We start from the raw sequence: 12,788 nt of genomic DNA, 5'->3' as shown, positions 1-12,788 counted from the left end.
AAAGGTGATTACTGCTGCAAAGAACCATCCGAATCGACATAGTGACGACTATCCGCCGATTGGAACCAACACATTGCCCTTCTAAGCCAACGCACGTGCCTATCGACATCGCTTCAACGACAATAGACAGTGTGGCCCGAAGCAGCACCTGCATCGTAAAGGGTCTCGTCAACAAAGCTTTCATCGCATGTGCGGATCGGAACCAATGCACCGAGTCTTTGACATGGCCGCGTCACCATCCAAGGGACTTCATCAGCGGGACCTGGATGAGTCCTGTAGCTGGCCTGCCGTCCATCTTGGTTGGTGTGAACTTTGGATTTACCCCAGTCCAGAGCAAACCCAAGTAACCACTAAGCTCTGTTTGCTTCTAAGCACTACTTTTTGATTTATTTAAATAAAATCTGGTTCTGCTTATTGGATTTTTGTTTTACTCATAAATATATAAACTATTCTTTTAACCCAGTGTGGAGTATTTTTGTGGTGTTTGCATTGTGTTACTGTGTGTGTTGCACAAATAATTTACACATTGCCTCTTTAGATAAGCCGGACTACTATGTACCAAGCTACCAGAGGGTGAGCACAGGTTATCTTTTAATGTTTATCTAGCTTACCTGGACTAGAGTGGTGGTTCCTGCTTGCACACGGTGCATACTCAGACAACCAGAAACCCCATTTCGAACACATATCGTGTATAGTACAGGCCTAACTACATGCTTTGTACCCCCACTATAATATTATGATCACTGAAACTCAGCCTCAATTGGATCCATCAAACTGTCTTATGAACAGCATCTCATTCTACAATAGAAAAGAGTTTGAATCAAAAGGCTACAATACATTCTAAGATAATGCTCACATGTGCACTAAACTCACCATGCTACTGTAATTCTGGGATCAAGGTAGTTTAGCTTAGACGTGCCCAGAGCTATTTGTTTATTTTCCTCTTTGTCTGTTGCCTGCAGCTTTAGCTTCATCAGCTGTTCCTCCAACCTCTCCCTCAATTTCTTCTTTTTGTCCACTTCCCTTTTGATAAGAAGGTCAAACATGTAAAAGAAAACATTAAAACAATGCTCCACAAGACAATTTTAGGTCAGCATGGACTACTGTTTTATTCTAAACATCATTTCAATCGGGAAAGTATTGACCAAGATCAGATGTGTCCCTAAGCATAAGACTTAAACAGCATTGCCAAAATACATTCAAAAGAAAAAAGGGCTCACTCAAAATGTGAGTTTGAGATGAGTAAATAAGAGGAAACAATGAAGGTTTATTAAAATATTAAGGTACAATACAAAGGTTTTAAATACAGCTCAGTCCAATAAATCAATCACAAGACCCAAAAATGCTCCCAGTAATAATAAAAGGGTGCAATAATGAGCAAAATCAGGGAAGCAGCCTAAGCCCAAAATAGGAGGCAAAATAGCAGACATTTAGGCAGCGTCCAAAAAGGTCTGGCTTACCCATAATTCAGGGGTCTTTTATAACCAATTTTACCATAGAAAGCAAAAAAGAGCTGTACAGTCAGCATCAAACAGTCAATGTATTTTTTCTTTAGCAAATGTCTATTCAGAATTATGGAATATCACATGAACCCGCTATGTCAGCACTAGCCTAATACATTAATATTAATTTTCCCCATTCTGTTCTAATGTCATCAGCGTTAACTGAACAAACGTGTTCCAATAAACAATGGAATGGCTCATAGATATTCTGTCTACAGGAAGAGCCTTTAACCGCCTTTGAGAACAGCATTATATTAAAAAATAAAAAGTGCACATTTCGACAAGTCAAATTTTGGTGTCAAGGCCTAGTTCAGTATTCACCAGAATAATGCACTTCTAAACATCTCAGTGCTTTAGTTTCAATTGCAATTAATTAATATTAAAATGCACCTGTGGAGGAGGAGCCTAGCGCGCAACCAAGATGGCCGCGTAGGTGCGAGGCTCCCGAGGACCTCCGCGACCTCCTACGACTATCCTTCAATTATCCTGTCCTAGATGAGGAGACTGTGTTGGTGAGCCTGAGCTGAGGTGGCATCCGTTTTCCGCTTCCAAATCGGACCTCGGACACCGGCGTGAGCACCGATCGAGGTTTGCGGCCTTCTCCTCGCCGAACCCCGGATTTGCGCTGTGGGGCGATCCAGGGACAAAGTGAACAACAGCGGCGGGCAGGGCTTGGCGACTCGCGTGCCCGGCACTTTCACTTTCGCTTTCGCACCCCCCTTGCTGTTTCGGCGAGGTTGGGTCACGGGGCTTTGTGTGTTGGTGTGGCCTCGCTGGGAGAACCTGCCTGCCTGCCGGCTGTGATCTGCCCCGCAGCTTTGTGGTGGCCCCCCCCCCCCCCCCCGGGTCCCGTGAACCGGCTTGCCTGCCCCTCACAACGTGGCTGGTGCGACCGGGAGACTTGGATCATGTCCACGAAGCAAGATGGCGATCGGGCAAAGATAAAATCGACCCGGCGTGGCACAGTCCATCAGTCCAACAGCATGGACCACTATACCCTCCAGAAGGGGTCTCCCGAGGTGCCACGCAGATCCCCTGAGGGCCCTGCTGATGCTCCTGATCTACCCACGGACCTGACTCTGCGGGATGTCATGGGCGCCATTGCTGAGATGAAGGCCTCGGTGGGCCAGCGTTTTGATACACTGGCGCAGAAGATTGACTCGGTCCTCGTGGATGTTGGCCTGGTGAGGGCCGATCTTTCCAAGACCAATGACCGAGTCGATTCTTTGGCCCACACCTCATCGGGCCTTGTGACGGATGTGGCGGCCTTACAAACGGAGGTGCGCCGGCTTACTCAGGCAAGCGCGCTGATGGATCGTCGCCTGGAGGACTCCGAGAGTCGGGCCGGGAGGAACAACATTCGCATCATCGGGGTGCCTGAGGGACGTGAGGAGGCGGCGGCGGACCTCTTCGTGGAAGACCTGATCGTCACCCATCTCCAGCCAAGGGGGCTGAGAAAATTTTTCGCGGTGGAGAGGGCCCACAGGGTTCCCGGGGGAAGGCCTAAGGTCGGAGCCCCTCCGAGACCTCTCATTGCCCGGATTTTCAACTTTCGGGACAGAGACGCTATCCTGCAATCCTCCAGACAGCAGGGACCGGTAAGACTTGACAATATGGATGTTAATTTTTATCCTGATTTCACCCCAGCGGTCCAAAAACAGAGGTTGAGCTTTCTCGGTGTCAAACGCCGTCTTCGGGACCTTAACCTCAAATACGCCATGCTTTTCCCAGCTAAGCTGCGAGTGGAGGTAGAGGGTCGCACGCACTTTTTTGATCGTCCCGAAGCAGCCGGGGACTGGCTGGACACTCTGTCTGGGGATCGGGATCGGGGGGGCGGGGGGGGAGCGGTTGGGGGAGAGGACACGCCGGATCAGGACTGAGGGACTCATATTAGGCCTCGCTCGGGACGATAATGATGCCATGTTTGACCATGCGTTTGTTTGTGTAAGGTCCCCTCCTATGGAGGTTGAGTAGGGTCTCTTGGGGGTTCTCCCTCCTCCTCTGGGGGTCTAGTTAGTTTAACTATCTATGGGGCGACAGGCACACTGCACGTTGGGGGGGGCTGTTCGGGCTCATGCAGGGGTGCAGGGAGGGGGGAGTTTCGTTGGGGTGGGTGGGTAGGGATGGGGTGTTGTTCGTTTTTCTCACAAGGCAAACTTATTTTTGTGCTGGTTCTAAGGTGCTCTCGGGGGGACGAATGATGGCTTCTGTGTATGATGGGGGGTAGGGAATTAACTTTGTTATCTTGGAACGTAAATGGACTGGGGGACAGGATCAAACGAGGTGTGGTCCTGCAGTTTCTGAAGCGACTTTCGCCCGATGTAGTCTTTCTGCAGGAGACACACCTTATAGGTAATTCCTTTTGTGCCATGAATCGGCGTGGCTACCGCCTAGTGGCCCATTCGGGCTTCACGTCGGGCTCTAGGGGTGTGGGCATCATGGTGAAGAATTCACTCCCGTTGGAAATTGATGAGGTGCTCCACGATGATAGGGGACGCTACACTGTCTTGGTGGGGAGAATGGAGGGCAAAGTGGTCGTCTTAGTGTCAGTGTACGTCCCACCGGGGCTGCAGTCGACCACCTATGCAGACCTGGGGCGCCTCCTCCTTGGCCTTCCGGGGGGGGGGGCTCCTGATAGTGGGGGGAGATTTCAATGCGGTGGTTTCAGGGACTGTAGATCGTCACCCTCCTAGGGACCTCCCCCGGGCACAGGCGTGGCTCTCCGGCCTCTTGGACACACTGGGATTGGTGGACTGCTGGCGCTTAAAGCATCCCACGCAGCGGCAGTACACTTTCCACTCCGGGGCCCATGGTAGTCTCTCACGGCTTGATTATGTCCTGGTCCCGGCGGCCCATGTTGGGAGGGTGGGAGAGGTTCGCCACTTGGCACGGGGTATCTCGGACCATTCCCCGCTCCTGCTACATTTCGATGTCTTTCCGAGGGGTGAGGGTAGGATAGCCCCAATCAATTCCTGGTATCTGCGTGACCCCACCATTCGTGCTGACTTGATTAAATCCCTGCAGCGATACTTTGATGAGAATGTGGGGTCTGTGCCTTCGGCTGTCTCCCTGTGGGAGGCCTTCAAGACAGTACTCAGAGGGGAGGCCCTATCCCTTATTTCCCATGCCCGGAGGCGCGAGCGGGAGGAGGTGACCCGGGTGGAGGCGGAAATAGCCGAGTTGGAGGGTAATCTAGACGGTGGGGTGACGGATGCTGCACTACATGTCCTCCAACTCAAGCAAGCGGCCTATAGAGCCCTCGTCACGGAGGCGGCCAAGGGCCTCAGTAGAGAGCAACAGGGGCGACTGTATGATGTGGGTGATAAGGCTGGTAAATTGATAGCGTGGTTGGACAAAAAGGAGAGAGCGAATCGTGTGGTCCCGCTGATTGAGAGAGAGGATGGTGTGTGTGTAACTGAGCCAGAAGAAATTGTCTCCTGTTTCGCGGATTATTTCCGCGAGGTGTATTCCCCGGTCTCTTCCTGTTCGGAAGAGGATTCCCGTGCTCTGCTCAGAGATATCGCGCTGCCGTCCCTTTCCGGGGAGGACAGGGTGTTGCTGGACGCCGCCCCCACCTCCGACGAAATCGCCCTCGCCATACGCTCGGTCGCTTCTGGCAAGGCCATGGGCCCGAATGGTATCCCTATCGAGTTGTACAAGTTGCGACCGGATACCCTTGCGCCCCACCTTCGTGCAATGTTCCTGGCGGCCCACTCGTTGGGCTCCCTCCCGCTGGACCAGCGTCTGGCTACAATCGTGGTGATCCACAAGGAAGGGAGACCTCGGGACCGGGTAACATCCTATCGTCCCATCTCGCTACTGAATACGGAGCCCAAAATTCTCGCCAAGGTACTGGCCAATCGACTGGTCGGCGTGGTGGGCGATTTGGTTCATCAGGACCAGTCCGGCTTTATTCCCCATCGCAATACGGCCCTTAATTTGCGGCGTTTGCATGGGGTGCTCGCACGTGTCCCATTCATACGTGAGCCGGCCATTTTGGCGTCCTTAGACGCCACCATGGCGTTTGATACGCTTGAGTGGCCATACATTTGGGCGATGCTCGCGAAGTTTGGATTTGGCCCGGGGTTCGTCAGTTGGGTCAAATTGTTATATTCGGGCCCTTTGGCGCAGGTGGTGGTGAACGGGAGAGTGTCGGCCCCGTTCGAGCTGGGCCGGGGCACGCGACAGGGCTGTCCCTTGTCGCCGCTCCTGTTTGCGCTTGCCTTGGAGCCCCTGGCGGAGTGGCTGCGGTGGCACCCTTCTATCCGGGGTCTCCGCTGGACCCCTGAGTATGAGGACCGCGTGTCCCTGTACGCTGACGACATCCTCTTGTACCTAGCCTCCCCGCGTAAATCACTGATAGTCCTGGTTGATGTTTTACATTCATTCGGTCGCAACTCCGGCCTTGTCATCAACTGGGCTAAATCATGTGTGTATGTGCTCTCTGGGGAGGCTCCCATTCTCCCGCGGGGCTGTCCGATTCAGATCGCCTCGCGGGGGTTCAGGTACTTGGGCGTCTTCATTACTCTGGACCCGGAGGCCCGCTACGAACGGAACTTGCTTCCCCCCCTCCTGCGCCTGAAGGAGGACGTCGCACGCTGGCGGCGCCTGCCGCTCTCGCCACTCGGCCGGGCGGCATTGTTCAAGATGATGTCGTTGCCACGCTTCCTGTATGCTTTGCAGAACACAATGGACTTAGTCCCGGCGCGCTACTTTCGTGAGGTGGAGAGTCTGCAACGCCGTCTGTTCTGGGACGGGAGACCGCGTATTGCCCTGGCGAAGTTGACGCTCCCGTGGTATGACGGGGGGATTGCCCTCCCGGACATTAAGCGGTACTATTGGGCCTCCCAGCTAGCTGCAATTAACCATGGCTTATATGGGCCCGCCTTGAACCAGGCATTCGAAATGGACAAGACGCTCCTGCCAGGTGGCGACTATAATCGAGCGCTCTATTCTAGCGCGCCCGACGCCCGTCTGACGGGGCCTACGCGTGTCATGGTGCAAGTGTGGCACGCGGCCAATGCAGCGATGGGGTGGAAAGACCGTCTGACCCGGGCGTCACCACTATACGCGTCTGAGCGGTTGGGCTCCTTATGGACCTCAAAGGGCTTTGAGAAATGGGACCTCATAGGCATTAGTAAAGTGGGGGATCTCTGGACGAGGGGAGGATTTAAAACGTTTGCAACGCTGCAGACGGAGTTTAAGTTGCAGGGCAGCGAATACTTTCGGTATTTGCAGGTCTGTCATGCGCTGGGCTCCGTCTTTTCGGAAGTTGCCTCCATCCCGGAATCTTCCCCCCTAGAGGATAGAATGCTGGATGGGCACGTCCCGGACAGTACGATCTCCCTGATATACAAAAAGCTGATTAACGACCGCTCGGGCCTGTTGACTCCCCTTCGTGCGGCTTGGGTTGCCGACGGGCTGGAGTTGGACGATGAGGACTGGACCTACGCGGTAGCCTCCCCGAAGGAGGTGGCCATACCGGCTCGCCTTCGATTCGTCCAACTCAAGATACTCCACCGGGTTTACATGACGGGGCCGAAGCTTCTGCGTATGGGCTATGCTGAAGATGGGTTGTGTAAGCGTGGGTGTGGTGCTTTGGGGACCTTTCTGCATATCTTGTGGGAATGCCCGGAGGTGGAGCGATTCTGGCGTAGTGTGCATGAGGTCCTGCGAGTGGTTACGCATGTGGCGCTGCTGCCTGAAGCGCGGAGATGCCTGTTGAATGTGTGGGAACCGACTGATTATTCGGTGCCGCAGACGTGGTGGGTGACTCTGGGATATATGATAGCCAAGCGTGATATTGCTCAATTGTGGGGATCCCAGAGGCCCCCGACGGTCTCGGCCTGGAAAGAACACATGGACTGGTGTATGTTTCGAGAAAAGGTGGTGTATGTGGCGAGGGGTAAGCCTGGGACATGGGTGAAAGTATGGGGCCCTTGGAACGCCTACCGCGGGGGCATCTGTGCACCACCGTTGCTGCCTGCTGCCTCCCCAGCCCCGTCCCCTTAACCGACTCATTCCCCCGGTGCCGGGTATTGGGTTCCCCCAGTCCTTGTTCTGTTCTCTTCCCCCTCTTTAGACTCCGCTGGATAGCTGGGATCCCCCCTCCAGGGGAGCACGTGCTGCTATTCCCGATTGTGGGTTGCCTTGTGGGTGTGGTGTTTTTTGTTGTTCGTAATTTAAAATGAAACCGTATAGTGGGGTCTGGCTGATGCGGCATTTGACGTTGTTCCCTCCTGAGCATGCTCCACTACAGCATCACGTTTATTATAATTGTATGTCGTATGCTCCTGTCATTCCTAGCGGCCGGCCGGAAGGTTGTAGGCCCATACTTGTATATTCTTGAGATTTGTAATAAACGGTTTCAAAAAAAATAATAAAAAAAAAAAAAAAAAAATGCACCTGTGATTATATTCAGAAAAAGAAATCATGGATCCTCTCACTTGCATTTTCTACTTACTTGGGACACACATGAAAACACTAAAATGAAAATGGTCAGGGGTGGGAACTGGATGGGAATGTTTAGACATGTATTCTTGACAAGGCCTTTCACCATGCTCAAACCACTCCTCAAGCCCACAAGTCAGAAGACGACAGACTGCAAGCTGCCTATCTGGTTAACTTAAGTTAGGGGCTTGGCTTCTTGTTTCAACCACTGTAACCTATAAATATGAATAGCTCATGATTGCGCTCACATGATGGCCACTGAGATGCAGTGGCCCAATGGCTTTGTAGGAGCTCGGATCTTTGGCACCAGTAGAGTGGCCACCCAGCGTCTGCCTAAGGCAAGGAGAAGCAGCAAGCAGAAAGCAGCGTGCCACAATACTTTGCACCTATGAAGCATCCAAATAATAGGATGCAAGAACAAATGCAGCAGTTTGCAGCCCATAACTGGATAGGTAACTATCCTCAAAGTAGAAGGAGGCCAGAGATGTAGGAAAGATAGCCCCTTGAAAGAGCCCTTAGAACAACTGCCATGATATGGAATGCATAGTAGGAACTTGGGAAAAGTTTAGCACACAGTTACAACTGGTGAGAATCTAGGAGTCCCATGGAGCCTAATTTTACAGAAGCTCAAGAGATCGGCCATTTGAACCACTCAAACCGGAGACGAGACAGTAGCAGCACAAGGACGAGAGACACATTGCCTGGCAAAGTATAAAAAAGTAATGGATGGAATACTTGAATTAATTTCAGCCACTGGAAATTTTGGGGCTGCATTCCAGTTTATCCTTATTTCGCACACCATGCCCCCTCAGTTTGGACCCAGACATATGCAAATCAGTCTTGATCCTGCTCCAATAGGAACAGTCCAGTCTGAACTACTAATTCAGGTCCCACATGAACAAGTTATCTTTTTATTTTTTTCTTAGTAAAAACAGCAGAAAACACAATGTCCATTTTTCTTTTCATGAGTAGCTTAACAAAATCAGAATTATTTTAGATTGGCAATCAAATTACATACAGAATAGAAAAAAACCCTCCTTATTAGCAACTATTTTTCTATCAAGGGAACAAGCTGATGCCCTTCATATAAGTGGAAGGATGGCCGCAAGGCATGAAATCGTAGAGGGCATATCAATAAGGGAAAAAACATATGAAGTGATCGTATATAGACGAGAGAGTGAAATCAGATCATGCAATATATACCTCGCCGGAAGTGTAGCAAATGTGTAATGGACCTTAATGTAAGCAGAGGAATTAGACAGCACAGGAATTAGGCCCCACAGTCCATCGAGCCATAATTAGAGATAAGTGGGCCCCTCGCAACCTTAAGTGCTGGTGCCAATGTGCCTGGTACACTAACGAATGCCACACCCTAGTGATAGACTGCAGTACAAATCAATATTAAAGTCCAAGAATGCCACTGGTACAACAGACCAATTAAGCTACATTTGGCTATCAGCAAAAGAGCAAACTGAAACAAGCAGCAAATGCATAGGCTTGTGATTAAGTTAGGGGCTCTGATGGGCATGGTCTAATCCTCCAGAACCTGCCTCTGATGCATAACAAGCGGAACCCAATGAGAAGCGTGCAGTGACAGCTCCAATCTTAAGGATGAGAGTTACAAGATCCACAGGGAGTGCTGTTACACAGAGACAGGTGTATTAGATATATTGTGAAGGAAGGGAGATTAAAATATGCTTTGAAATAGGAATTGATGTCTATGAGACATGTAGTATCATGAGACAGGAGGTGAATATTATGAGACAGACAGAGTCTTGTGAGATGGCAAACATTTTTAAATGAGGTGCTATGCTGAGAAGAAAACTAGAGGGTGAGTCTTTTGTGATGGGATGGACACATTGGAAAGGTTCCATCTTTTGGGAGAAAGTGTGAGATACTTCAGTAGGAGTTATGATACAAGAGGTGAGCGTTATTAAAATGTGAGGAGGCAGATGTATATCACGAGACATGGAAGATTGACTGGCAATAAGGAGGCGATCAAGAGACTAAGCACAGAAAGGCAATTTGTTACGAGTGTCGCAAAGGAGAGTTTTAGTGCTCCGAGATTCTGCGGAGTTAGGCAAGCGGGCGGAATCCAGCATGTTGTGTTGAATTTTATCGCTAGGGGCTTGTTCCACGCTGCAAAAACAGTGTGAACGGCACCAGGAGACGACACGCCAGAGGGCGCTGCTTCTTTGCCGTTCAAGCATATTTTTTACTCAAGCTGCAGCTTTCTCACTGCAAACAGTCATGACAACCCGTGTTGAGAAAAGTTTGCCTGGTGGTGTCCTAGCACCTGGACATCTCTTTAGGGCATGCAAATTCTCGTTCGAGAGTGCCAACTTCCTTTGGCTAGCCAGGAGTGAGAAAAAACTCTGGCACGTGGCCGTTGGAAGAGTTTTGCCAAAACTCTGCGTTACAAGCGTAACGTGGAGTGGGCAAAACTCAAAGAACTCCGCCGGCAGAGCGGAATTTATCGCCCACCCCTAATCATGAGACAGGGTTCGAGTGACATCACAAAATTAGTATTAGGAGACAAGTGGTGACTGTCATGAAACAAGATAAAATGCCATTATACATCACAACTGCTGTTAAAGGCTGGATCAGTATCTTAAAAAAAGGATTAATCTGGTTTATCATCCTGGATACTGTAGAGAGTACAGGGGCAAATCTTATTCTTCGGTGACGAGGATCCCAACCGCCAGGATGATAGTAAGAGAGGGAGAGTGAACAGATGCACTGGTAATCCACGCTACCAGTAGAAGGGAGACTGCAAGCATGGCATAGTAGCAAGCAGTACAGCCTTACAAAAGCTATGCTGATAGTGTAAAGGTGTTAATGTTTTAAACAATTGAGCAGTGATTGCTCAGAACTGCCATGATTGGCAGAAGCAGCACACACACACACACACACACACACACACACACACACACACACACACACACACACACACACACACTTGACCATCTCATGCTTTTAATGATACACAAGCATACTCCATCCTTAATGAATAGTACTACTTTGTTTTTTGGTGTATTGCTGCAGACTAAACTTAAAGTTACTCACCTTTTGTAACATCTTTTCTGGTAGAGACAGTATCTAGCTGCAGATTTCTTACCTTTGAATTTCCAAGGCATCAGACTGGATCCGGAAAATCTTTCTTCGAGCAATAACTCTGTGACCGGTAGATGGGGTCTGTCGACTCCGCCTAATGTTGTATGTGTCATCTGCGCTAGAAGTGTACGTCCGTGTTACCTCAGTGCGCTGACATCAGTGATTTTACACAACTTTCCATGCCAAAAAAATCAGAGCCATAAAGAGTACTGACATTGGTGCGTTTGAAAAAACTAGAGCCCTGAAAGGGAACAACCTTGATCCTAGAAACTTGACCGCAGAGCGGGGAGGATGGGTGGGTCATTAAGGAACCAGCCTCTAGATACTCTCTCTACCAGATAAGGCGTTACCGAAGGCAGGTAACTTGTCCATCTGATAGAGACATCTTGCCGCAGATTCCTTACTTTTGAATAGATATCTAACCAATACCATCACCAGTAGTGGGCTGCGGACAAATTCTCAACAAAGAAGTCCTTCAGGACCGAACAGGCAAAGTGCCCATCCCTGCGGATTTGAATGTCCAGGCAGTAGTGTTTGGTGAACGTGTGCAGAGACGCCCACGTTGCTGTCTAGCAGATGTCCAGGACTGGGACACCACGTGCCAAAGTGGTGGCAGCTTTAGCTCTTGTAATGAGCTCTTAAGTATTCAGGAGGCTGCTTCTTTGCTGAAGCGTAGCAGCTGTTGCAGAGAACGACCCATTGAGAGATGGTCTGTTTCTGGATTGCCCAACCCTTCTTCGCGCCAACATACCCAAGAAAGAGTTGGTCATCCACCTGGAAGTCAAACAAATGCTCTTTTTGGATCCAGACAGTCACCACTCCTCTTCCTTAAAGGGATGTGAAAGAGCATAACAAGTTGGCAAGTTCACCGATTGTCCCACATGGAAAGGTGTTACCACTTTTGTGAGGAAATAGGCTCTAGTGTGAAGCACCATCTTGTGAGAAAATAACGTCAAGAAAGAGGGCTTGGACGATAGAGCTCGCAGCCCGCCACAGCCTTCTGGCAGATGCGATACCATTATAAAGGAAGAGCAGCAAGAGGGGGCAATTGTGCAGGGGCTCGAAAGGAGCACAAATGAGGACGTTGAGAACCAAATTAGGGTATAATGAGCGCGGAAGGTGGAAATATTTGTACAAGGCCTTTTAGGAATACATGTACAATGGGTGACAACCAAGGAGGGTTGGTCTGGCAGTCTCAGGAGAGCAAGCAAAGCAGACAAATTCCGTTTTTAGGGTACCCAGAGTAGAACCCTGCTGGGCGTGGGTCAAAATAAAAAGTAAAACATCAGACAGGGAATCAGAAAGAGGGTCGATAGCCTTCTCTGTACAATGTATTACAAATTTCTTCCACCGCCAGGTGTAAACAGTCTTCGTAAAGGGACGTCTGGCTGCCAGAATAACATCGCAAACTTCGTAGGAAGGTCAAAGCAATCAACTGCTGCTGCTCAATTTCCACACAAGAAGGCGTAGAGTTTATAGGTTCAGGTGGAGAATCCTCCCCTGTTCCTGCTAAAGAAGCTCCTTCCAAAGGGGCAGCCTGAACGCCTGAATGACCAGCTGTGCTTTCATTTAAACTCCAATAGCGCTTCCGTGTTGAACCCGCTTAGTATTCTGGGAAAGCTCTTGCCTTAGGTTTCTGGGAATTGTAGTCCTTTGCAAAGTTAAAGTGCGAGAAACTAATAGCGCAATGTATTAGTTGTCAAAGTTGGAAAAACCGCAAGA

The 12,788-nt window shown here is 50.0% G+C and overlaps 1 protein-coding gene across 2 annotated transcripts in view; it reads right to left on the bottom strand.

The window, feature by feature from the left end:
- The window catches only part of TOP1MT (DNA topoisomerase I mitochondrial), a 977,649-nt gene that overhangs the window by 63,616 nt on the left and 901,245 nt on the right, over positions 1–12,788 (bottom strand). For both annotated transcript variants that reach the window (XM_085604773.1, XM_085604774.1), the window contains one exon: positions 874–1,023. In XM_085604773.1, the coding sequence (XP_085460899.1) occupies positions 874–1,023 (150 nt within the window). The remainder of the gene's footprint in view (positions 1–873; positions 1,024–12,788) is intronic.

This window comes from Triturus cristatus, chromosome 5_1 (genome assembly GCF_964204655.1).
Source record: "Triturus cristatus chromosome 5_1, aTriCri1.1, whole genome shotgun sequence".
In the NCBI taxonomy this organism is placed as follows: Eukaryota; Metazoa; Chordata; class Amphibia; order Caudata; family Salamandridae; genus Triturus; species Triturus cristatus.
Note: the sequence above shows the minus strand (reverse complement) of the source record. Positions and strands in the feature narration are given on the sequence as shown.